The sequence below is a fragment of the Cetorhinus maximus genome, chromosome 9, assembly GCF_964194155.1.
Source record: "Cetorhinus maximus chromosome 9, sCetMax3.hap1.1, whole genome shotgun sequence".
NCBI lineage: Eukaryota > Metazoa > Chordata > Chondrichthyes > Lamniformes > Cetorhinidae > Cetorhinus > Cetorhinus maximus.
In genome coordinates, this window is record NC_135887.1 from 31,078,038 (window position 1) to 31,105,195 (window position 27,158).

Below are 27,158 nucleotides of genomic sequence, written 5' to 3' on the forward strand. Positions count from 1 at the left end.
AGATAATTTTAAATTTGGGCACTTGAAAGGATCTTGACATATCTGTGTGTCTCAGAGATTCACTGGATGTAATTTTTATCCTTTTCTGTACTTGTTTTCTCTTTGCATGATGCTGAGAGAGTAGGTTAGTCACCTGCTTCCAAACCAGTGCAAATATCAGTATCTAACGCTTGACCAGAATGTGTCTTGAATGATTTGGCTGCAAATTGCCACCACCACTGTAGAGAACAAGAATGGTGCAAAAGCAAAGTACTGTGGATGCTAGAAATCTGAAATGAAAGCTTTATGTTATAAATACTCAATAGGTAAGGCAGCATCTGTGGAGAGAGAATGAGTTAACATTAACTCTGACGAAAGGTCATCTACCTGAAATGCTAACTCCGATAGAACAAAAGCTTCTGTTTATTGTCTCTCTGTCATTCCCTTGCCACCCACCTACCATGTGCAGCTTCTCGTCTGGGCACACTGCTGCATATTGGAGTGAAAACAGGAAACACGATAGAATCTGTAGAGCAACCCTGCATTCCTAACATTGCGTATGATGGACATCAGGATAGTGCATTACTCTGCTTGTTCTCTTGCTAAGCAGAATTAGATAAAGAATACATTTGGAGATTTTTCCAGCAGTAGCTATTCATTCTAATGAAATGAATGCCATTTGCTAACTTTTTCCCGCTATTGGGTGATGGGAATGAATTGATCAAAGATGCAGCTATCTGATTAGAATTAGTAAGACTGAGCTCAAACTGATTATTGCAGATTACAGGAGTGCGGCATGAAGCTTGTGTACAAACTGAAATTGTTTCTTGTGTGGATTCTACCTCTAGGTAGTACAGTAATTGCTGAAAGGAAAGGCTGAATTGAGGAGAAAAGGCACTCGGGGATCCCAAAGTTAGATAGGGGTGGAATTGAGCTCGGCTATGATGCTTCAGCAGCCAATTAACACATGCTGCTCCCTGTCTAGCTTGGATTCGAAGAATGCTCACTACATTGAGGTGCTCGAGGGCTGACTGTGCAAGTGAAACCTTAGAGAGAAGGGAAATAAAATTAGCAAATAATAACATGTACGTAACTATTTTATTGGTGTAAATTCTAAGAAAAACTGACTTTTTTTCCCTCCACCCCTTCCCCTGTTTTCCAGAGCGTCAGCATCAATAAGGCTATTAATGCACAGGAAGTTGCTGTGAAGGAAAAACACGCCAGAAATATCCTTTTGGGTGGAGTTGGTGAGAGCACAAAAAATTCCTTGTTCAGGCACTGTTTGTTTCCCACTGACTGGGCTCTGGGCGTGAACGGACTGTGGTTTCCTGATTCTCCATCTAATGATTTCACTGTGTTGATGCTGGATGGTAAGGTTTTTTTCTGTAGTACACCCTGTACTAGGACAGATTACCAAGAGCACTGGCCACCTACTTCTGTGTGCGCAGGTTACAGGTGCAGCTGGGAGATTTTGTCGTGTTCACTGCTGCGCCTGGGAGCAGTGTGAACATCTGCTTCAGTGACTATCATTTTGGCAGGGCTCTGGAGTGTTTCCAAACTGGAAGTGTTGCATTTTGTATTTGGCTCCCCCGCCCTGACACCTTGCCCAATTTTACCGTCACCCCAATCCTGTTATCACATTATTTTGGTGCAAACACATTTTCTACAGGAGTCACTGGGTAGTGACTAGGAGTGGGAACCTCTGCTTTTTTTTAAAAAACAAAATATAAATTCCCTTGGGATGCTGAGGCCTATTGGTGCCAACAGCCAATATGATTTACAAAAATTATTGTTATATTAACAGGTTAGTCTGTAGTGCAGGTCTTAGGCCTGTATGCTTCTCTTTTTCAGTCTTATGTATTCTAAATCATTATCTGTCCCTCAGGTAAAATGGTAAACTTTCTACCATTTTGCATGGTTCAGATGGCCATCAAATATCCAAGAGATTTTTGCTGAAGAGCAGAAGGTCCTTCCAATGTTCTGGCCGACATCCCTCCATTGTCTAACACCACCTAGCAAATTGTGTCAATGTTAATTTATCTCATTTGATGTTTATCGAATTTTGACTGCCACATTTACCCAAAAACGATGTCTGACCTTTCAAGGAAAGTGGTAAATTGGATGTGAAAAACTTTTGCAGATTCTCACTGTTATATAAGTACAAGTTTAAAAATGTATTTCATGCTGCAACTGTAACCATGGGAGCCTCTTGTGGAGCTGAACTAGTTAAAGTCTGGGAGCACAGAAAGAGCTGACATGCTTTAGGGTTGGGGAGGATGAGAAAATCGACCAATGTTGCAGCTTCTGATCATGTTCATTGACTTTTGCTAGACACCTTATACGTGTCAACTGGACAGAGTCAGGTATAATTATGAAGTTCTCCACAGATGATAACCTGATAATACCTAGATTTGTCCATGAAGAATGAAGGAGGGTGAGGTACCAGAGGACATCTGGTGTACCCCAGCAGGAGATGGTAGGAAGGGAAGCAAAGTTTGAATAATTTACATGTTTTGGCTATCCATATGTAGTTTTCTTCTACAGGAGATTGCGAAAGTGGGAAATGTCCAAAACCAAATTTTTTGTGCTAATTTTAGCATTTACTGTCAAGTTTCGCAGCTAAATAAAAAGTATAAGCTATATTGCCGCCAAAACCTTTGTAGTCTGAGCAAGTAGTCTGAGCAACTTAATATTACTTGACCTGGCTACAGAGACTTGCTGGAGATAATTGTGCACAAGTTCCCACTGTGAGCAATAACGCCACATTGACATGTCAGAGCCATTCAATGCCCTTATTCGCTGAGAGTAGTTCCATGAAAATGAATCTCTCTGAACAGTCTTATGTGCCGGGTTAACAGCCCTGCCCACTGAAAGCAGCTGCCTCCTTGTTTAAATACCTGGCCTGATTAAAGAGGTGAGTTGGGACATTGAGATATCTACGATTATTTTTATTTGCCTGTGGAATATGAATTCTAAAATTATTCCCCCTATTTGCATTTCCAATATAGATTTTATTTTAAATAAAAACTGTTGGAGAACATTTGCATCGTCCTTCTGTCCCCTTCCTCCAAAGGTGTTCACTTTGGCATATGGCTCCTTGAATGCTGACTCCCTTTGGATATTTTTTCTTGTGTGGGCCCATGCTATGAGTTATTGGTTGGCTATTTGACTTGGAGGAGGTAAAGAAAAGGAGTGGTGGGGTGAGGAAGGCGATACCTCAGCCAAGGCTGGCTATTTGACCACAATGGAGGCATCAAACCTGAGCCCAGTCTTATTGTCACCCAACACACATCTCGCATTGTTAGCTGGGTAATGATCAGAAAAGGAAGCACGAGCCAATTGTTCTCCTAAATCAGGAACACTGAGACCAACAATTAGCGCCCCTTTGTTGCATAGTAGAGGTTTGTGAGCTTTTTTTAAACTTTGCAAGTCAACTGAAGTCTTGGTAGGAACGGGCCTTCAGAGCAGGAGGATCCAAAAGATTACTTGAGTTCAGAAAATATCTAGAGAAGTAACCTGTTGTTTTGAGCTTTGTATAAAGGGTGTTCTGTGATTAGCGCTGATTCATAAAAGTGCAAATCAGTAATTGTAATTTTTGTGGTGTAAAATGTTGAATGATCATTTGGATTGGGTTCAGGTTTAATGCCCCCTAACCCCACCACATTTGGACAAATCGCGAGCTTTGGCTGGCTCTGATGTCTCCTTTTCATGACCACTTTCTCCGCCCACCTGACCCATTACCTCATCAATAATTCATAATCTAAGCTCACACAGGGAAAAATGGCCGCTGAAGGGAGCCAGTGCACATGGACAATGAAAATGTTCTCCAAGGACCCTTTGATCTCTCTGCCTCATGTTCAAACTGCTTGTGGGAAAATTGAATTTTTGGGCAGTTTCTGAAGTTTATTTATACTTTGAACAATTAACATTTCTGGCAGCAGTGATTGATAATTGCTCCCTAATCTGTACACTGGATGGAGGCTTTTATCAACTACAAGGAATTTCTCAGCTAAAATGTGTAAAAACAATTTCAAAAAAATGTATAAACTATTTTAAGGCAAAACAGAAAATACAGAAAACCTATAACAAGTCAATCAGCACCAAAAAAGAAAGAGGGTATGTAAAGTGGTGGCTAGGATGCTATCAAAATCTGAAGTTTTAATCTTCCGATTTCAGATGCCAATTGAGTTGCTGTGACTTTCCTGTTTTTTTTTTAGATCTTAAGTAGTCACATGTCTTCTTATCTTGAATATGTTAAAGGGTGGTTTCCATTCCCTTTCCTTGCCACTCACAGTTCAGTTAACGGTCACCAGCTCAATCCGCAGCAATCCATGTGATTGAGCTGACTAAATTTCAAAGTTGGGAAGTGATCAGTTATTTTTGTATATATAAAAACGTATGTATGTAATGAAATGCGCTTCCAGTTTTTAACAATTTCCTTAGCGTGTTTCTGCACCATGCATTCTGGGTACGCACCACGAGAAAGGCGCACACACGTTCTGGTCGGTTGTGAACCGGTTGCCGCTGTCCAGCAACGCAGTCCTTTGCTGGAAATTTTGCCATGTATTTCACAAGCTGCTTCGAGATGGACATCCAAGTGTAAGTCATATCTTGGGTTTATTAAGAGCTACTTTGTTTAATGAGTACTGAGTTAAGGTTAAGGGTGGATAGTGAGGACAGAAAAATCATTGCAACTAGTGATTGCATCATTAGGTCACATGATATTTAGAAATGCTGAACCAATAATATGCCTCAAGGCCGCCCTTGGAATAATATCTCTCTGCCCACTGGAATGAAATCCTTGGATTTACTATTGCCATGACCTCTCTTTATGATATTCAGTCGGTGATTGGAAGTTTTGTGTTGTGCATTGAGGATGGCACAAGAACTGACTCCAGTCTCACCAATCTGGCAAGTGTTGATCAATGTGCATTTTGCACTTCTTCATTTGTCTGTGATCCCTGGAATGGGTGAGAACGAGATTGAACCACCCTGTGGTGAAGCATCTTCCTGTCTTGGCTCTCAAATTTTCATCGAAGGAGGTGAGAAATTTGAAAACACATTTTTAAGTGGCAAATGCAGTTAGAAAGAATCAGCGTAATTGATTTAAAATTATACGATCTCCTTGGCACCAAAGTAAGATGACTGTGCAGCAATGATTTCATGGTCCTCATTATGGTAAAACATACAGAAGTGTCCAGGTAAGGGCTCCATAGTAGTAGAGCAAGTTCCAAGCTCAGAACAATTAATTTGCATATCCATTACATCTATTTTTGCTTCTTAAATTATTTAATGGCATATTTGCTGCACATTTAATGCTCAGAATATTTCTGTCACACTTCATGTGTTGCATTCAAATTCTGTACCACACAATATAATATCCATATACATCTAAAAGCAAAGGAGATCTGTTGACATCTGTTTGAACTTGTTCATTTAACAGCAACTTATTGGCGTTAAAGGGATGCACAGCTGCTCTTGAATAGAAGAATAATATGTTGCCTGTTATAAGCAGTGCACTTTCTGGGCGGAATTAAATTGGAATTTGCTAGTATGTCTATTCTATACTGATTTTTTTTAAAAGCACAAAAAAACTGTACAAGGAGCAGTGTAAATATTTTCAGTAGGAGTACTTAAATATCAACACTTAACTCTTGCATTTACCTGTGATTATCTCTCATGCTATAAATGATGCTCTCATGGAAATTCCAGTGTTATAATAGTGTCAGATCAGTGTTATATTTTGAATCGGGCCATTTGATGACGTTTTTTTTTAGGTAAGTTCCCCACTAATGCTTCAAATGATTTCTGAAAAGAATGTTTAATACCCGCTTTGAATTTTTTTCCCTGCAAGGCCTCTGTCTGTCTCAAAACCTGGGGTTTGACTGGATAATTTTAATATTGGAAATTATGATTGGATGGCATTTACAAAATTTCTCAGCAGTGTGCATATTCCTAGCATGTACAGTATTTATAAGAGTTGAAGGGATTATCTTCTCATCCTGTTATTGCCTTTGCTTTTTCCAAAAGACTTTGAGATAAACTGGTGATAAGATTCTCAAATCTTTTATTCGGGCACTATTGATATAAATGTATTGACCACTGAGCATTTGTTGTGACTTATTCAGAGAGACACAATACCCGCAAACCCTGAAGACCAACGTCTATTATCATGACTTCTTGATGTTTGCAAAAGAAAATATACTGTTCATTGAGAATGGCTTGGTGTTTGCTGTTGAAATTCAGCTTAAAAATAGCTATTGAACCATTTTTGAGGCTGAATTTTTTATAGCAATATTAAAAAAATGAAAACGAAGCAACGAACTTCTGATTATTTTACGATGAGTCTTTGTTTATGGAAATATAGGTTTATTAAAGTTTAAGTACATTTGCTGACTCATACAGTGTTGCTCCCTGCTGTGTTTTGGAATGCATACCAAAGCATTGTAAAGAGCAGAATTCTGCAAATGTTGGAAATCTGAAATAAAAGCAAAGCGCTGCAAATACTCAGGTCTGGCATCATTTGTCGGGAGAGAAATAGTTATGTTTCTGATTGACATCCGTTCATCAAGATATTGTGCCCCTAGCTCATGGTTTAGTCAATTTTAAGAAGCTGAAAATTTGCACTTGCTTGATTTAAAGCAAGAACATAAAAGCAGGAGCTGGCTGACAGAGGGGAAAGTATTAGAGGCTGCCTGAGGACACACAATGGGCTGTGGAGGGGCTGGGTGGAAGCTGTGGTAAAAGATTAGGTCCTAATTATTTGAATGGGGCCAAGTCCAATTTGGGTCCAATCTTCTGCCCACCTGGATCTCCCCCACCACACCCCTTCCCATCCTGCCAAGTTGTCAGACCATGTTTGTATATCACTAGATCCCAGCAACTTCCAAAGCTGCCAAACGGAGGCTCTACTGTTTCAAATCTTCAACCTGAGTTTTGTTGGACCTCCTTTCCCTGACTCTGACTCCCTCTTTGGGTTCACAATTCAATAGATCACATTCCGAATGCTCTTTTGATCCTTTATCCTGTTATCCTAGATCCTTTCCTTGAACTCTTTTCCCAAGTGTTAGATGTTGTTTGCCCTTCCCTTAAAATATGATAGCCTCTGAGACACTTTCACACTGTTCTTGCATCATGGGGACACCCATAATACTGATAACAAAGTCTTGCATTTACATTGCACTTTCAACTGAGAAAACTATTTCCATGCCTTTCACAGAAGCGTAATACATGAAATGGCCTCTGATCTAGTGAAGGAGACATTGGAAGGGGTAATGAAAAGCTTGGCCAGAGGAGTGTATTGTAAGGATATTGAGAGGTGTATGGGGCTTTGGCAGCTGGAGGCATGTTGTGGCCATGAGAGTGGGGGATATATAAGAGGCTAGAGTCAGGAATAGAGTTCATGGGGGTTGCATAGCTGGAGGATGTTACAGAGATGGGTAGGGGCAAAGAATATTGAAAAGACTAGGCCCCTGGTCATCTAGTTTTGCAACATTCCTGTTATAACACCTGGAAGAGCAAGTGCTCTCTAATTAAAACTTGAATGTGCCTCTTTATAGCAATTACAACAATAATGTGACAAAAGGAGAGCTCAAGTTACAGACAGCTCCACCTTTGTAATAATACGCTGTGTATCCAGACTTGCTGGAAACCACCAAAACCATAACTGAATAAATCAAACTCTTGTCTATTGACATTGAGACAAGCTAACTCCTTTACAATGCTTACCGGCCTTGCTTCAAGTAGGGGAAAAAAAATTCATTCTGCAGTCTGATACACCCTTGTTTCTCTCCTCCTCAACCCTGCACCCTTCATCCGCCCCATGCACTCACTCTTCCCCCCCCCCCCCCCCCCCACCTTTCCCCCTTGCCCATACAAACACATGTCCTAAGAACCTGTGGGATAAAGAAGCTGGAACCAGGAAGAAATAATGGGGATTTGTGAGAAAGGTACGGCAATAATCATGGGTGATTTTAATCTACATATAGATTGGACAAAGCAGTTTGGCAAAGGTAGCCTGGATGATGAGTTCCTAGTGTTTTCGGGACAGTTTCTTAAAGCAGCACATCTTAGCAGGCTATACTAGATGTTGCAATGTGATTTGATATAGGATTAACTAATGACCTCCATAGTGAAGGTGCCCCTAGGCTGCAGTGATCATAATATGATTGTATTTCATGTTCAGTTTGAGGGAGAGTGGAGTGGATCTAAGACTAGTGTTTTAAACTCAAATAAGGGCAATTATGAGGGCATGAAGACACAGCTGGCTGAAGTGAACTGGGAATTCAGGTTAAGGGATAGGCCTGTGGAGATGCAGTGGCAGATATTTAAGAATTTCAGAATACTCAGAAAAGATGCATTCCAGTGGGAAAGAAGACTCTAAGAGAAGGGCACACCATCTATGGCTAACTAAAGAAGGTAAAGATATTATCAAATTGAAAGAAAAAGCATATATTTCCACAAAGATGAATGGCAGGTCAGAAGATGGGACAGTATACAAAGAACAGTAAAGAATGACTAAAAGATTAATAAGGAGGGATAAATTAGAGTACAAGAGTAAGCTAGTTAGAAATATAAAAACAGAGTTTCTACAGGTATTTATAAAGGAAAAAAGTAAAGTGAGCGTTGGTCCTCTAGAGAATGAGTTTGGGGAAATAATAATGGAAAATAAGAATTAGCGGATGATTTGAACAGATATTTTGCATCTGTCTTCACTGTAGAAGACACAAATAACATAATAGAAATAATTGTAAATCAAGAGGTGAAAGGGAGGGAGGAACTAAAACAATCACCGGGGAAAGGGTACTGAGAAAATTATTAGAACTAAAGACTGACAAGTCCCCAGGTCTTTATGGACTTTATCCTAGGGTCTTAAAAGAAGTGACTGCTGAGGTAGAAGATGCATTGGTTTTGATTTTTCCAAAATTTCCTAGACTCTGGAAAGGTCCCATCAGATTGGAAAATAGTGAATGTGACTCCTCTATTCAAGCAAGGAAGGAGATAGAAAGCAGGAAACTACAGACCAATTAGGTTACCATCTGTCATGGAAATTGCTGGAATCTATTACTAAGGAGGTTATAGTGGGGCACTTAAAAAAAAATATATCAATGCAATCAAACAGAGTCAGCATGGTTTTGTGAAAGGGATATCATATTTGACTAATTCATTGGAGTTCTTTGAGGAAGTAACAAGCTGATGACGCAAAGGTAGGTAGGAAAGTAAGTTGTAGAAAGGATATAAGGAGTCTGCAAAGGGACATTGATGGATTAAGTGAGTGGGCAAAAGTTTGGCAGATGGCGTATAATGTGAGAAAATGTGAACATGTCCACTTTGGAAGCAAGAAAATAAAAGCAGCATACTTATTTAAATTGAGAGAGATTGCAGAAGAAACACGAGCACATCTCATCCTGCTCCACGGAGCGGACTGTGAACCGGAAGATGATCTTGGAGGCCTCTGAGACTTGCTGGAACTTCATCTCCGGGAGATCCTCCTTGACATCAACCCCCTTCGACTGCAGCTGGAGCAGATTCTGCATGCTTTTCTGGAGTCGGGATGTTTCCCTATGTTCCTTTCTAGCCTTCTGAGTCCCTTTTGAGGATGAAAATTTTTTTGATATTCTCCTTCATCATTTCCCACCAGTAGGTCGGGACTCAGAGGGGTTTCAGGGTTTTCCAACTTTTGTAATCCCTCTTGAGTTCCTTGATGTTTTCTGGGGTCAACAGTTTTATATTCAGTTTTCATTTCCCCTTCTGGTCTTCCTGTAAGTGACAGTCACATAGTACGAGGCAATGGTCAGAGAAGAACACTTGCTTGACATCGGTGGATCTGACCGTGAACGCTCGGGACACAAACAGGAAGTCTATCCTGCAACGGATGGACCCGTCTGGCTGCAACCAGGTGTATCTACATTGTGCTCCATCTGCAGGGTTGCTGAAGACGTCATGCAGCTTGGCATCTTTTAATGTTTCCATCAGGAGTCCGGAAGTGGCGCGTCCAGACTGTTGTTGACCCTGCCGGATCATCTAGCTGCATCAATGATGCTGTTGAAGTCACTGCTCAGAATGACCGGCTTGGAATTCGCCAGCAGTAGTGGGAGCTGCTGAAGGGCAGCCAGCCGCTCGCTGTTTTGAGCTGGGGCGTACGTGTTAATTGAGCGGAGCATTCTTGTACAATACGTCCGCTATGAGGAGGTGCCCACCCACCACTTCAGTGCTGGTGAAGTTGCCTCCCTGCAGCAGAATACCCAGACCGGAGGAACGTGAGTTGTTTCCTCCTGACCAGAGCGATGGCCCATGGGACCACTGTCTGTTGGCGTTGAGGTGCGGTGTCACACACTGCGTCAAAAATAGAGGTCAGCTTTGACCTTGGCAAGGCAATTCAAGGTCACAACTTTTGACTCATTTGCAGGGCCTTTCCTACTCTTGAATCTGCACTGTTCTGGAATACGCCTTGGTGTGTGGGTGTCCTTGTAGGGTGATCTTGTTTTTGGAATGACATGAATATCCTCCACCTATCTTAATCCAAAATGCCACTGGCTCAAGCCTTGCCGTGTGACCTTTCTATACATTTTTGGTTATTTAGTTTGGCCTCAGGTCAAAATAAACTAGTGCAATTGTATTCTGGCCCTTAGCAGAATTAGAGTGGGAGACTACATGGTTGGACTATCAAATCTGATATTGTGCTATTTTTATGGGTACAAAATCACCTCTGTTTCTGCAGAACCAGTCAAACTTCCCTAACTAATGTGTGTGTATCATTTAAAGAATGAATATAGTCTGCAGAGTGCCATATCTTTTTGATAGAATGCAGTGAAAGAACAAGATCCATCATTAAAGATACCATTAAGCTGAACAAGCAGAGCAGAAGATTAGAAAATCAGGAAATAGAGATTACATGATATGAAACCGGGTGTATGGTCACCAGGAGGAAAGGGAACAGAGGCAGGTGTATCGTAGGATTGCAGTCCTTAAATTCATCAGTCTTCACCACTAATGACGATGGGTATATCCCAGGCTCTATGAAACAGGCTCTGGACTGTACAAAAAGATTATTCAGATTAAATATACTTTTATTTTAAACAACTCCATACTAAATGTCTACTCTGAAGCTGGACTAAATGAGCTGCATCAAAAAGATGGCATCGAGTGATAAAGTGAGTAAAGGCCTGGTTGATTATTTTTAAGTCCATAAGTACATGAATTGTACCTGAAGACTTGAAAGTTATTCATGCAGCTTCAACGCTTGAAAGAAAGAGCAAAATATGATCCATTTAATTATAGAGTAGATAAAGGCTGTGCATGGCAATGTTGGTACAATAACTAGACAGCAAATTGGCTAACTGGCAGTGAACACAAGGTGACGATAAATGGAAGAGTTGGTGACTAATAAGAGTTTTGAAGGGAACTGGTTTAGGTTCCCTTGATTTAAACAGTTTATAAATATACATGGGTACTAATAGGATGTAATGCCATAAAATTTGTTGATGACACCATGCTACACGATCAGGCGTTCAGTGCATAGAAAAAAATGAAATAAGTGTGGACAAGCTATGTAGATGGGCCAAAAAATGACACATGGAGTTTAATGTGAAGTAATATACGATGATAGAGGGAAGAATTTGCATACAATGGTTAGGATTTCCATAGGAGTCTGAAGATGGAGAAAAATCTGATGTGATTGTTGATAATTCACTGAAAGTATCCAACCTTAATACCATGCAACATACCATTGAGGTGGTTGTTAACGAGGAGAATCGGCTTGAGATACATTTCTGGGGAGTTTGATTGTAACACTGAGATATTATAACTAACTTGGGCAATGCACAGAGTAAAATCTCTAAACCACAAGGATATGTTGACAAAGCTGATTTTTTTCGGTACTTGAAAGATTGAGAGAAGACATGATTCAGGCTTCTAAGTTCATGCAAGAAACACATTTTTAAACATGAGTTGCAATTGTGAGATGAGTGGATAAGAAGATTGTCAAACCTCATGCAATGATAGAGATCCATAGGACCTTTTTCTCTTAGTGATTGTGTGGATTAACATCTATTGGAGTAAGTTATCTCAATGAGGCCCGTTAAAAAGATTACCGAGGAATAGAACAAAGAGCAAAGAAAAGTACAGCACAGGAACAGGTCCTTCGGCCCTCCAAGCCTGCGCTGATCATATTCCCCGTCAACTAAAACATTTTGCACTTCTGGGGTCCGTATCCCTCTATTCCCATCCTATTCATGTATTTGTCAAGCTGCCTCTTAAACACCACTATCGCACCTGCTTCCACCACCTCCTCTGGCAGCGAATTCCAGACACTCACTACCCTCTGCGTAAAAAAACTTGCCCCGCACATCACCTTTATAGTTTTATCCTCTCACCTTAAATCTATGTCCCCTAGTAATTGATTCTTCCACCCTGGGAAAAAGCTTCTGACTATCTACTCTCTCCATGCCACTCATAATTTTGTAAACTTCTATCAAGTCGCCCCTCAATATCCGTCGCTCTAGTGAGAACAATCTGAGTTTCTCCAACCTCTCCTCATAGCCAATAACCTCCAGACCAGGCAGCATCCTGATAAACCTCCTCTGCCCCCTCTCCAACACCTCCATATCCTTCTGGTAATGTGGTGACCAGAATTGCACGCAATGTTCCAAGTGTGGCCTAAACAAGGTTCTATATAGCTGCAGCATGACTTCCCAGCTTTTATACTCAGTACCCCTGCCAATGAAGGCAAGCATGCCATATGCCTTCCTGACTACCTTATCCACCTGCGTTGCCACTTTTAGTGACCTGTGGGCCTGAACACCCAGATCCCTCTGCCTGTCGATGCACTTAAGGATTCTGCCATTTACTGTGTAATTCCTGCCTGTATTTGACCATCCAAAATGCATTACCTCGCATTTGTCTGGATTAAACTCCATCTGCTATTTCTCCGCCCAAGTCTCCAACCGATCTATATCCCGTTGTATACTTTGACAATCCTCTTCACTATCTGCAACTCCTCCAACCTTGGTGTCATCTGCAAACTTACTAATTAGCCCAGTTACATTTTCCTCCAAATCACTTACGTATACCACAAACAGCAAACGTCCCAGCACTGATCCCTACGGAACTCCACTAGTGACAGCTCTCCATTCAGAAAAGCACCCTTCCACTGCTACCCTCTGTCTTCTATGACCAAGCCAATTCTGTATCCATCCTGCCAGCTCACCTCTGATCCCGTGCGACTTTACCTTCTGTACCAGTCTGCCATGAGGGACCTTGTCAAAGGCCTTACTGAAATCCATGTATATAACATCCACTGCCCTTCCATCGTCGATCATCTTTGTCACTTCCTCGAAAAACTCGATCAAGTTAGTGAGACACGACCTCCCCTTCACAAAACCATGCTGCCTCTCTCTAATATGCCCATTTGCTTCCAAATGGTAGTAAATCCTGTCACGAAGAATCTTCTCCAATAATTTCCCTACCACTGGCGTAAGGCTCACCGGCCTGTAATTTCCTGGATTATCCCTGCTACCCTTCTTAAACAATGGAACAACACTGGCCATTCTCCAGTCCTCTGGGACCTCACCCGTAGCCAGTGAGGATACAAAGATTTCTGTCAAGGCCCCAGCAATCTCCTCCCTTGCCTCCCTCAGTACTCTGGGGTAGATCCCACCTGGCCCTGGGGACTTATCCACCTTAATATTCTTCAAGATGCCTAACACCTCCTCTTTTTTGATCTCAACATGATCCAGGCTATCTACACACTCTCTTCCCTAGACAAATCGACTGCTAAGTCCTTCTCTTTGGTGAACACTGATGAGAAGTATTCATTCAGCATCTCTCCCATTTCATCTGGCTCCACACACAGATTCCCACCTCTGTCCCTGAGTGGGCCCACCCTTTCCCTGGCGACCCTCTTGCCCTTTATGTATGTATAAAAGGCCTTGGGATTTTCCTTAATCCTGGTTGCCAGTGACTTTTCATGACCCTTTTTAGCTCTCCTGACTCCTTGCTTAAGTTTCTTCCTACTTTCTTTGTATTCTCCACGGGCTTCATCTGTTCCCAGCCTTCTAACCCTTACAAATGCTTCCCTTTTCTTTTTGACTAATCTCACAATATCCTTCGTTATCCAGGGTTCCTGAAACTTGCCATGCTTATCCTTCATCCTAGCAGGAACATGCAGGTCCTGAATTCTTATCAACTGATGTTTGAAAGCCCCCCACATGTCAGTTGTTGATTTGCCCTCAAACATTCGCCTCCAGTCTAGATTCCTCAGTTCCTGCCTAATATTGTTATAATTAGCCTTCCCCCAATTAAGCACCATAACCCGAGGACTCCTGTTTTCCTTATCCACCAGTACCTTGAAACTTACTGAATTATGGTCACTTTTCCTGAAATGCTCTCCTACTGAAACTTCGACCACCTGGCCGGGTTCATTCCCTAATACCAGGTCCAGTATTGTCCCTTTCCTAGTTGGACTATCTACGAATTGTCTCAGGAAGCCCTCCTGGACGCACCTTACAAATTCTGCACCATCCAAACCCCTAGCACTAAGTGATTCCCAGTCAATATAGGGAAAGTTAAAATCACCCACCACAACAACCCTATTGCTCTTACATCTTTCCAACATCTGCCTACATAACTGTTCCTCAATCTCCCGCCGGCAATTGGGAGGCCTATAATATATATAGACTTGAAGGTTCACTTTTGAAAGTTTTGCTGAGTTTGAATTGTTTTCCTCAATAATCTTTGGATGGGGTTAGGATATGGAGTGTTGCACATGGTGTGCTGGAGGCAATTAGTTTCCATGAATTAAACCCAATACAAAAAGAAAAGAAAGACTTTTATTTATATAGTGCTCTTTACAACCATCGGGTGTCTCAAAGCACTTTATAGCCAGTAAAGTACTTTTGAAGTGTGGTCACTATTGTAATATAGGAAACATGGCAGCCAATTTGCACTCAGCATGCTCCCAGGATCAGCAATGTGATAAAGACCAGATAATCTATCTTGTGATGTTGATTGAAGAATAAATGTTGGCCAGGACACCGGGAATCTTTTACATCCAACTGAGTAGGCAGATCGGACAGTGCAGTGCTCCCTCACTATTGCACCGTAGTGGTCAGCTTTGATTTTTGTACTCAAGCCTGGAGTGGGACTTGAACCCAGAACCTTGTGACTCAGGCAACAATGCTACCAACTGAACCACGGCTGACACTACATATACATATGACAATACATTCCATGGTTTGTTATATTTTCATATATGCAGGCTAGGCTCCAGAGAGCACAGTGGATAAAGATGCTCTGGTGTTTGACTAACTTGCTAGAGTTCTTTGAAGATGTGACAAGCAAAGTGGATAATGGGGATCCTGTAGATGTAGTATATCTGGACTTCCAGAAGGCCTTTGATAAGATGCCGCACAAATGATTAATACACAAGGTAAGATCACACAGAATTAGGGGTAATATATTAGCTTGGATAGAGGATTGGCTAACCAACAGAAAGCAGAGAGTCAGGATAAATGGGTCTTTTTCTGGATGGCAAGCTGTAGCTAGTGGGGTGCCATAGGGTTCGGTCCTTGGGCCCCAACTATTTACAATTTATATTATGATTTGGATTCAGGGATAGAAGGTACTATAGCTAAATTTGCAGATGACACCAAAATAGGTGGGAAAGTAAGTTGCAATGAAGAAATAAGAAATTTACAAATGGATATGGACAGGTTAGATGAATGGGCCAAAATTTGGCAGATGGAGTCAAACGTGGATAAGTGTGAGGCTATCCATTTTGGTGGGAAGAATAAAAAGGTGACTTATTATTCAAATGGAGAGAAACTTCAGAATGCTTCATTGCAGAGGGATCTGGGTGTCCTCGTGCATGAATCGCTGAAAGCTAGTATGCAGGTACAGCAGGTAATAAGGAAGGCAAATGGAATTTTGGCATTTATTGCTAAAGGAATAAAGTATAAAAATAGGGAAGTGTTGTTGCAACTGTACAAGGCATTGGTGAGACTGCACCTGGAGTACTGTGCAGAGTTTTGGTCCCCTTGCATGAGGAAGGATGTAGTTGCATTGGAGGCGGTTCAGAGGAGGTTCACTAGATTGATTCCAGAGATGCGGGACTTGTCTTATGAGGAGAGATTGAGCAGTTTAGGCCTATACTCGCTAGAGTTTAGAAGGATGAGAGGAGATCTAATTGAGGTATATAAGATGCTAAAGTGGATAGACAAAGTAGACATGGAGCGGATGTTTCCCCTTATGGGGCATTCTAGAACGAGAGGCCATAGGCCATAAGGGGTGGTCGATTTAAATCAGAGATGAGGAGGAATTACTTTTCTCAAAGGGTCGTGAATCTGTGGAATTCACTACCTCAGTGCAGTGGATGCTGGGATGCTGAATAAATTTAAGGAGGAGATAGACAGATTTTTAATTAGTAACATGTTGAAAGGTTATGGGGAGAGGGTGGGAAATTGGAGTTGAGGCCGAAATGAGATCAGCCATGATCATATTGAATGGAGGGGCAGGCTTGAGAGGCTGAATTGCCTACTCTTGCTCCTCGTTCTTATGTTCTCTCTACTGTGTTACAGACCAGAAGGTCCATATTAGATTCCAGGCTTGGAAAGTTGTTTGAAAATTATTGGTTTGCAAATAGAAGATCTAGTTATCATAGTGTGGATGGTAGATATTCGTCAAGACCTACCAGCAAGTGACGTCGCTGACACTAACTCTTGTTTTTAAGTGTATTTTAGGTAGCTGATTGCTTTGATAGAGGAATGACCACCTAAGAGTGTTATTGTTCAGTACATCTGCTATAATGGTAGGAAAAAAGGTGTTATCAAACAGCAACACAGTTTATAGAGATGAAGCTGTTTGTTTAATGTAGGCTAGCAGATAAATTTTCAGCATAGAAAATATCAGTTTTATTGGAGACATCAGTCATCCTTTACTACTTATTGATAGAAATATTTTGTATGAAGCTGTTGATATTGATCCATTCTTTTAATGATGCCATGATGAGTAATTGCTCACCTGTTCAATTATCTGCAGCAGGCACCAACCTTCAGACTTGAACAATGTAGCTTGCACTGGTTTTGCAAGCTGAAGATAAACATTATGTATTGAACAATACATAAAAAGAAGCCATTTCAAGCATTGGTTTGATCAATTTAACTGTACATTCAAACCATCAGTGCCCAAATATAAGCTTCTAGCTAGATGGGGTTACAAAGTAATTTTCCCATTGCTTTCTTCTCTTTAGATGAGTCTCTTGGTGATGTAGATTCTTTTTTTGTCTGAAGTTTTGACAGGAACGGGAAAAGCAATCACAATTCCCACTAATCACTATGTGGTGACTGACCCCCTTCTAGAATTTACATGCAGATATGGCCATCAGACTTGACTATGATACACCTCATCTATGGTTGAAAAACATGTCTATGAAAAATAGGGGTATACTTTCAAAGATTTTGCAGGGGCCCATACTTCATGCTGTGTGTGTAGATGGCAACTTGACTATGAAGGGTACCATAGCTGAGCCGAACCGTCATGGCATGTCATAATGAATGGAGCAGATTTGTTGCTCTTTTTCAATTTAGGTTTTGTTTTTGACTTCTTCCCTTGCTGTGAGCACTCTCCAGTGACTGACAGCAGCAAGACTGAGTAACCCATAGTAAACATGCTAAATGTGTTTGTCACAGTAGCCCTAACCCAGCTTTGCTGGTGATTTTTCATTCCTCCCACTGAAAAAGTTACCATTAAAATACCAGTTTTATTTCTCTCTGCTGTTATGGATGGGGAGGGTGGGCGGGTTAAGTTAAAACAGCTCTGATTCCTGCTCTCGCTACCCATCCGTAAACAAAAGTGTTTTTTGATTTTTGATTTCCCCCTTTATAAATGGTGGCGTCTTTTCCCCAAGCCCTCAGTTTTGGAGTGATCCAATTCTCTATTAATAACCCCACACTGAACTCGGGATGGGGTAAATCAGAGGGTTAATTTATTTCACACACACTCAAAACATGGGGAGGGGATGTTGCTATGTAGCTTTGGTACATTCACACAATGAAGGAGGGATAAGGGAAGGAAAGAAGGACAGGGCAAAGACCGCAGAAAAAACATCATAATTATTGTTTCACATGAGTCCAGAGTCCAGTGAGTCACTGTCCAAGGAAGGTTCTTTCAGTTGGCTTTGTCTGGCAGAAGTCCTGGTCTTTTTCTTAAGAGCTTGGTTGAAGGCTGAGGCAGATGAAGATGTAGCAAAGTATTCTTGTACTCTTGGAATTAGTTTACTTTGTAGGTAAAATACAAGATTCTTTCTGGAGACCAGGCTTTGAGAGAGACTGAGGTAAGAGGCAGACTGCTATAGCCTTGTATCCTGTTATCTCTTCTGAGGTTAAGCAGCAACTGAAGATGGAGTTCAAAAGTTGAATAATGAAAGTAATTCAAACAGTGCAAGCCTCGGTCATATGACAGGGTGGTTCGGGTCGACCCATTCGACTAACGAGGCCCCTTGTTAAAACCCATTGTGTTTTTGAGCAGGTAACTGTGGAACCATTTACACAAGGTTGGGGGTGAGTCACAATAACTCTGCCTTTGCCCAGAACTAGCTGGTGCAGATATCTCGTCGCTTGTACTTTGTGTTGGCTTGGCTGGAATGTTTATAAAATGCAAAGAGTGTCACATTCCAGGAGTTTGATGAGCCTTTGTCCATTTTTAAACTGCTTACAAACTTCCAGAACAACCATCATGTGGTTAGCTGCAGCCATGTTATCAGTCCAGCCATTTGTCCTTTTCTTAAATAACAATTTAAACAAGAGAATATAGATGAAAAACAAATTTCTTTTAGATTTTTTTTCTTCATGCCTTCTCGGCCTGAAACTGTCCTCTGGCTCTATTTCGATCCTTTCTACCTCAACTCCTGTCTTACCAGCAGCAGAAAGAACCATTGGTGGTAGCAAATATGGTTGGCTCTTTAGGTTTTTCAGTTAATGCAGAAATGTAGCATCAAAGTCTCAGGGTAGCTGCCAGTAGCTGTCCTATTGGATGGGTTAGTGATTTAGCTATTGTTTCAGTATTAAATATGTCAAATAATGCAGCGTATTCTCCTTTCAAAGCCCTCACATTGCACTGGGGATTATAATTTATTAAGAGGGATGACAATTGTATGATTTTAGTAGTTGGAAAGTGTGACTTGTTCTTGGCCAACAGCAAAAATGATAAATAATGTCCTGAGAGTGCTTGAACAAAGATTTATTCTTGATTAAAGAACACGATTAAAAGTTAGACATGTTGGATGTAAGTTGTCTCTTTCTACTGGTGACAAGGGTCTGATTTGGCATGGGGCTGGGCATTTTAACTCTGCATTCATCATGCCAAAACCATCTCACAAAGTGGCCTCTAAAGCATCATTAGAATTGGCACCAGGAAGGACTATTGGATGGCTGGGTTGGGGTCACAACCCTATGCTGGAGGAGAGCATACAACAGTATATTCCTGACCTGATGGTCTTTAATAGTGATTCTGGGTGCTTGAAATAGTGAAATACCTTACTGGTCATGGAGAGCATTTTCCAAGCCTTTGGCTGGGATTTTGATCTGTCAATACAGATATACCTGAAACGCTAGTGCTGCATTGGAGGGGCTGTAATCCTGTTTATTGTGACCCAATCTCGTGGTCAACAGAACATTTTAGACTCTGTGTAAATTGGTGGGATGAAGTGCATGCAAGAGATAATATTAGAAATATACGGAGGAGGAAAAGGAAACCTTAAGTTTTGGAGCTCTGACTAGGCTTCAAGGTTTTCGACAGAATTAGTAACCTTTTTACAGGGCAGAGTTGAGGCCAAGTGTATTCTATGAGCATGCCAATCTGCATATGCATTTCATTCCCACCACTGGGAACTTCCAACATTCACAGCGATGGAGAAAGTTCTGTGTAAAACTTTAAGGGGCATAGATAGAACAACAGCAACTTATATTTATATAATATGTTTAATGTAATTAAGCTTCCCCAGGGGTGTTATAAACCAAATTAGACACCAACCCACATGAGATGTTAAGGCACATGGCCAAAAGCTTGATTGAAATGGTAAGTTTTAAGGAATGCCTTAAAGGAAAAAGAGAAGTGGAGGAGATGCTACGGGTGGGAATTCCAGAACTTGGGGCTTAGACAGCTGAAAGCACATCCATCAGTGGTGGAGTACTTAAAATCGGGATGCTTAAGGGGCCAGAATTAGATGAATGCAGATATTTCAGAGGATGGTGTGATTGGAGGAGATTGCAGAGATAGGAAGGGGAAAGACCATGGAAGAATTTGAAGACAAAGATGTAAGTTTTAAAATCATGATTGGGTGCCAATTTATCAGCGGCTGCTGGGATGTCAGGCGAATGGGACTTGTGTGATTAAGGACATGGAAGCAGAGGTTCGGATTATGGAGGGTAGAATCTGGTCAGCCAGCTAGGAGTGTGTTAGAAGAATCAAGTTTAGAGGTAACACAGACATGGACGATGGTATGAGCAGCAGATGAATTGAGGCAAGGATGTAGTTGGGTGATGTTACAGAAGTGGAAATTGGTGATCTTGGAGTGGATGTACTGACTATAGGGAGTTTTTTTTTTACTGCTTCTGTAACATCTACAGTAGCTATTTCTTTTTCTCATATTAGAAAAGACACTTGAAACTCTTTTTCTTAGGTCTTGGACAGGAAAAACTCATCTGGGGGGCTATCAAGCCTGCTGACACTCATGATGGCTGGGATGCGACGATCAAACACCTTATACTGTACCTGCTGCAGCCTTGTAATCTGCTGGGAGAAGCAAGAAGGTTTAAAAAAAATAGACCAATAACAGCAAAATATTGTGGAAAATTCCTCTCTGCCCCCCTCTCAAATGAAACCAGTTGTTTCTTTTGGTTGCTGATTGAAGGAGAGAAAGGAATGTTGGAAACAAGACAGCGAAAAAAAGACAACCGAGAAAGGTGGGGAAGAGAGAGAGACAGGAAGGGAGAATACATGACTGCCTTTTAATTGTTGCCTGGGATTATGACAGGCCTAACTTGTTGATGCCTCCACTTGCAATTTGAAAATCTCACAACTAGAATTTGCAATGTTGACAGCTCTGGCTATGACTGGTCATATTGTTGCATATCTTGGTTATCTCTTGTCTGTGTCTCATGCTTTGAAACTGCTCGTTCTGCAGGCTGTTCCCTACATAGCATGATACAAAACAACTGAGATGCACTGGCAGATATTGCCCTTTATGCTTGTTACAGATCAATAAGCAGTTTGCTGGAAAACATTATATGTTTAAGCAATGGATCCATGTACTGCTAACTCTAATGTTCTCATCAGCTTCTCTAATCGCTAGAAGGGAGAGCTTAGAGATTGTCATGCATTGATCCTTGGCTTTAAGAAATCAGACAGCTTACAGGGTCAAGGTCACTCTGAGATTTATGCAGCTCTGATTTCCAATGTTCAATATTTTGAAGGACCTTCTGTCCTCTACATGTTCTCCCTTGGCCTGTGGGAAGAGCTCTCATCCTGAATCTAATGTGTGCATTTTATTGCTATTTCCTTTGTGGCAACTGCTACTAGATGTGGTTTAGAGATTGATCTCATGCTTGACTATTTAAAGGACTGACCTGTTCATGAAAATATATTTAGCAAAAAATTAATTTCCAAATGCTGAAATTCATTTGCAAATACCAAACTTACATGGTGTAATTTATTCACTGTCCTCTGTGATGCAAATGAGATGTAATGCTCTTTGTCTCTTCTCCCTTCTCCAATAAAACTTTGGTTTGCACAAATCATTTTAGCAGTAATGCGGCTGGATTTTCCTTTTTTTGTCCGGCTTCGGGCACTAAAACAAGTAAAATTGTACAGTGGTTCACAGCTACAGTCCTTCAAAAGAGGTAGTACTGATCCTCCATTATAATGCCTAGGCTGAAATATCATTCTCCTGCCCACTGCGTGGGTAGGCATGGCCAAGGTCTGCATGTTTCCCCCAAGTACTGACCTCTGTGAATGTTGCCATTGTGTATAGATGCTGCACTGAGGAGGCCATCTTGGTTGAGCTAAATGAAGCTTTGAGATATTGTCTGGTCATCAACTTTTGCTGTTTGCAGCTCTGGAGCTTTATGAAGCCTACCGCTGTCATCCATAGTGAGGATTGGATTGTTTTTCTACACCTGATTTTTCCTAGGTGGGGAAGCTTTGGATCCACAGATGAGAATGCCAAAAACACAATAGGAATCAATTTGTTTACATAGTGTTGTGTTAATTTGGGTTGATTCTCCTGGTTCGGCAGCATTGGTACCTGCATAGCCTATACTGCATTCTTCAGTGATATCAACGTAGAAAGCTGGAATAGGTGGCTCATTTCAAAACTTTTCCTAATGATGCCTTCCAACACAACATTGACAGAAACTGTGAATGACAGCAAACCATCTTGTTGCACTTAACTTGCAAGAGAAATAGTTTTAGTTTCCAGTCTACCTTTGACACTACCAGCTTATGCTCTGTTGATGAATGGAGTTCAGGTTGAAGTGATTTGAGGCTTCATTGCTAATGAATTGTGGCAGCCTTTCGATATCCTGATGAAACCTGGACTTGTATCTCCATGCCTGACCTTTGGGTGGAATGGCACAGTTAAACTACTTCTACATGGATAGATTGTAAAAACTGGAGTTGTTCTGCTTAAAGAAGAGAAGGATGAAGGGAGATTTCATAGAGGTGCTCAAAATCATGAGTCTAAACATAGTAAATAGCGAGCAACTGTTCCCTTTGGTGGAAGGATCAGGAGACAGGACACAGATTTCAAGTGATTTGCAAAAGAAGCACAAGCAACATGCGGAAGTGGTCAGCCTTGCGACTAATAGTTTTCAGGCTGAGTTTTTATTCTTTCATGGGATGTGGATGTTATTGGCTAGGCCAGCAGTTATTGCTCGTCTCTAATTGCCCTCGAAGGTGGCGGTGAGCTGCCTTCTTGAACCGCTGTAGTCCAAGTGGTGTAGGTACACCCACAGTGCTTTTAGGGAGGGACCTGCAAACTATTTGCGAACTTAGAGTTGTTTTGTTTTCTCTGACCATGAATGTTAATGATGTCCCATCATGCTCCAAACTGGGATCTGTTGTTATTTAGGAAGCCTGCACATGGTTACATGGTTAGGAGCCTCTGGGAAGTGAAGTATTGCGTCTCCAGTCATAAGGTTATTAAGGGGGGGTGGTATCTCTACATTGAGTATAGGAGAATGATCAAACAGTTAATACACTAGTTCTGTTTGAGTTCAATCAATGATGGCATGACAATACACTCACAAGCAAAGTTTCACTTATTCGAAGTTTAATGCTTCAAATAAAATCAAGGACATATAACCAAACAAAGAGAAACCATCTCTCAAGATTGCGTCACTTGCGTTCATTCTTTCCTGGTTGTATATCCATCTATATGTGTGTATATTTGTATCCTAAGTATAGCATATCCAATGGGTAAAGTTATATTATTGATTAGCATTGGTGAGGGTAACTCCATTTATCAAGCATAGAGTTTCCACTTTGTCAGGCTTCTTATCTCTCCTTCTTGATGCTCCTGAGCCATGCCTTAATTTCTGATGAGTCATACGGACTCGAAACGTCAACTGTGTTCCTCTCCGCCGATGCTGCCAGACCTGCTGAGTTTTTCCAGCTATTTTTGTTTTTGTTTCAGATTTCCAGCATCTGTAGTATTTTGCTTTTATCTTAATTTTCAGTTGACTGGTATCGAGCTGGATGGAGTTCAAAGCTCAAACTAGAGGCCAGATGGGAACTGCCTATCATTAAAATTGTGATGTAGCAGAGAATATAATCTGTTATACTGCTACTATTCTTTATAACACTGAAGCAGGCAATTTTTCTAATAGAGACCTTGATTGAATAGGACCTAGGAGTTGAGACAGAATTTGACTGTATGCTAATTAAAAGAAGTTGTGCTAGATCTACTTAATTATACTAGTCACATCTATAGCTATTACTTGAGTTAAATGGTGAGTGAGTCGGTGACACTTTTCCTGTTGTACCACTCAAAGTGGAAATGTCCAACGATGCAATTAAAGAATTGTCCTCCATAACTTTAGTTGTGTCTGGAGAGAATATTTTTAGCCGTTTAACACCAGGATGGTGTTTTGATATCTGTCACTAGTGGTAGAAGCAATTACAGGTGGTGAGCTAATGGCATTTTAAAAACTACAGCCAATGGCACACATTCAATTTTCTTGCTGTCAGCTACATTCAGGAATTCAACCTGGATGACTTGTTTTCTATCAGTGGTGGCAAGGGACACAACTTTTTGTAGTAAGTCAGTGCTTCTGGATTTACCCTCACCTAACAAAGATCAGCTTTGCTTGGATATGTAAGAATGGAGGAGAACAGAAGTGGAAGGCCAATGTACAGTATATTGTGCTGTTCTAAAACCTTAAGAATATGAAACAAGTTATTGGTGCAACATAAAAGTTCATTGTGTTGTGTATGAATATGCTAAATGACACTGCATTTGTTTTTAATGGTCAGCTAGTAATGTGAAGTCCTTCATTGTGGCTGAAGAGTCTCAGTACCAAGGTGATTTCCTGTTGCCTGATGAGAATTGCGCACACTCTGTGGGGGCATGTCACCAAAAGAACTTGGGTGTAGTTGGATTGATCGCAGTATTAAGAACTCCCAAATGTGCACAGTGGTGTTGCTGGGGCAAAAACAAGAACTCCCAAATGTGCACAGTGGTGTTGCTGGAGCAAAAACTATGGAGCACTGGCAAGCTTGCCACTGTTTGTCCAGCAAAACTGCCTGACCCATTAAGACACTTGCTTTCAGGATTAACTGGAGCCAGATAGTAAGTATAGTTCTCATCAATAAGCCAGGCTGTTATGATCCCCAGCTAAGATTACCCCTGGACAAGCCTGATCCTAGAGTGGAACCCAGCTTGATAGATCCTAACTTTTATTTGTTTGTTTAGATACGTGGAGAGTAGCTACTGAACAGAGTCACAGGAGTCAGCTGATGAACTTTTAACAAAATAATAAAACATTTTTTCAACAAGAAAAGATGAACTATACTACAATACTCCTTCATCTACAGCTATACCTTTATAGATATATACAGATTTGTAAGGATAACACAAGTTACAAAAGCTATCTTATACTCTAATGTACACAGTCCATGTAAACCAATAGACACCCGATGGTCAGACACACCACACTCTGAAACCAAGTGACAGATGCCACCTCAACCAGATGCTATGGATCTCTCCTCAACTCCTCCCAGATGCTTGTCACACCATGAGCCAACCAGTCTCACTGAAGTCCGTCTTTCACACGAATGTTTCCAATCTCCACTCTCCAAAAACTCGTTTTGGAATCTTCTCCCAAACCACGCTTTCTTTCAGATGCATTCCGCAAGGGTTCACTTCTAGCATTCAAGCTGTCTTCCACGCGCTCTCTGTCACCAGCTCAGCCATCAACAGTACACCACTGTTTCATATGCCCATACCATAGAGTTACAGACCATCACTATCTCTTTGGGCTTTCTTGCCTCTTGCAAACTGTTCTCACTTTAAATCTGCTTTCTGCAGCTTTTGTCACTTTAAATCTGAAGCTTGGAGCCTTTCCTTCTGCCCCTCACTCTTAACTTAATTAACAGGAGCTTTCCCCAGGTTCCTGTTCTTCTTTTGACTAGAAGGCCTTCTTTGGAATATCCTCTCTTAAACTCCCCTGGATTTTTGGGCTTTTTGTTTAGCTTGGGACTGGCTATCTGTTCCCTTTGCTCCAGTCTCTCCTGGCAGCAACTTTCATAACCAACTGCACTCAAACAACTTCCAAAACAATTGCTGTTTTTCGTCTTCTCTGTGTGTGCCTCTCTGGGCTCTTGTTGTTAGGCAACAGCCCAACCACCCCCCCCCCCCACCACCCTTGTATGTTGCCCTTCTCTTTAGGGTTGTAAAACTCCTCATTAGAAATGCAAGCACCTTTTTAAAGTGGAACTGAAACTCCATTTGACCTTTCTTGATACACAGATACAGAAATACGAATCAAGCTGATACTTCAAAAGTAAAACTCATTCTTAACACCCGCAAATACAAACATAACTTGCTTAGACTATCTCTCTTTCCTAACATAGGCAAACTATCTGTTGTCAATGTCATTCTAGATTACTATAGATCTTCCTGGGCCAACCAGTCACCATGTTTGTTGAAGGATCATTTTGGTTTTAGTCTCCTGTCATCAAGCGTACCATCTTGGAGCCAACTTGAGATTCCAACAATCTTTCCATGAGCACTGCATTATTGGGATATACAGTATTTGAGTAAAACATCTGCTAATTCAACATGTTTAAATGTTTCATCAGTAGATAAGGTTTTGCAGTGGTTAAAGCCTAAATTGGCTTGCCCTTGGGGTGGAGAGGAGAAACTTAGCCAGGGTCCCTTCATGATCATTGTCAGTGAGCCATAATGGAAAGTGTGTATGGATGTTCGGCGACGGACTGGGTTAGGCTAAATTGTAATGCCCTTTACAGTTGAATAGCCTACTGAAAAAACCATTAAGACTCTCAAATGATGAATATTGCCTTGAAGAAAGGCTGTTAACACCCATGGAACCCATATCCCAGCAAACATTTTCAGGAAAGGAAGATAAGAATAATGGCTATGATTTTTGGTCTGTATAGCTGTGAGTCTGGCATAAACTATTTTCCTGTAATAGCCTGTTTTTCCAATTGGACTGAGTGGGTAATGTTTCTGGTGTGAGCTGATGGGGCCTTCCTACTAAATGTTCCTTCTATCCCACCCCATTCCCTATGCATGTTGCCCATGCCTATTAACTGTAAAATACATCTAGCCTGTTGTAATGCTTTTGTCATGTATTATTTGTGAATGTGTGCATATATATTTTCTGGTTAACTAGGTTTGTTTGGATCAGATGTTCTGAAGTATTTTGTTGAGCATTCTCTCATACTTGGATTATTCATTATATCACAGGTTTTGCTGGACTCCATGCGATATAAGAATGAGCTGAACGACATGAGCAGGATGTGGGTATGTGCAGTGGAGTTCTTATTTATGAATACCCTCTGGTATACAAGCCTGTGTGGGGCCACGTTTATCATGCCTATGAGAAACATGTACAGGAACCTGATTTAAACATTGCTCAAGGCTATAGGCACTTAGAAATAGCACT

At 41.2% G+C, this 27,158-nt stretch overlaps 1 protein-coding gene across 6 annotated transcripts in view; it reads left to right on the forward strand.

The window, feature by feature from the left end:
• The window catches only part of hip1 (huntingtin interacting protein 1), a 299,671-nt gene that overhangs the window by 128,288 nt on the left and 144,225 nt on the right, over positions 1-27,158 (forward strand). For 4 of the 6 annotated variants that reach the window (XM_078548458.1, XM_078548462.1, XM_078548459.1 and 1 more), the window contains exons 2-4: positions 1,142-1,205; positions 4,436-4,578; positions 26,960-27,016. In XM_078548458.1, coding sequence (XP_078404584.1) covers positions 1,142-1,205; positions 4,436-4,578; positions 26,960-27,016 — 264 coding nt within the window. The other 2 variants (XM_078548460.1, XM_078548461.1) reach the window with 2 other exon arrangements.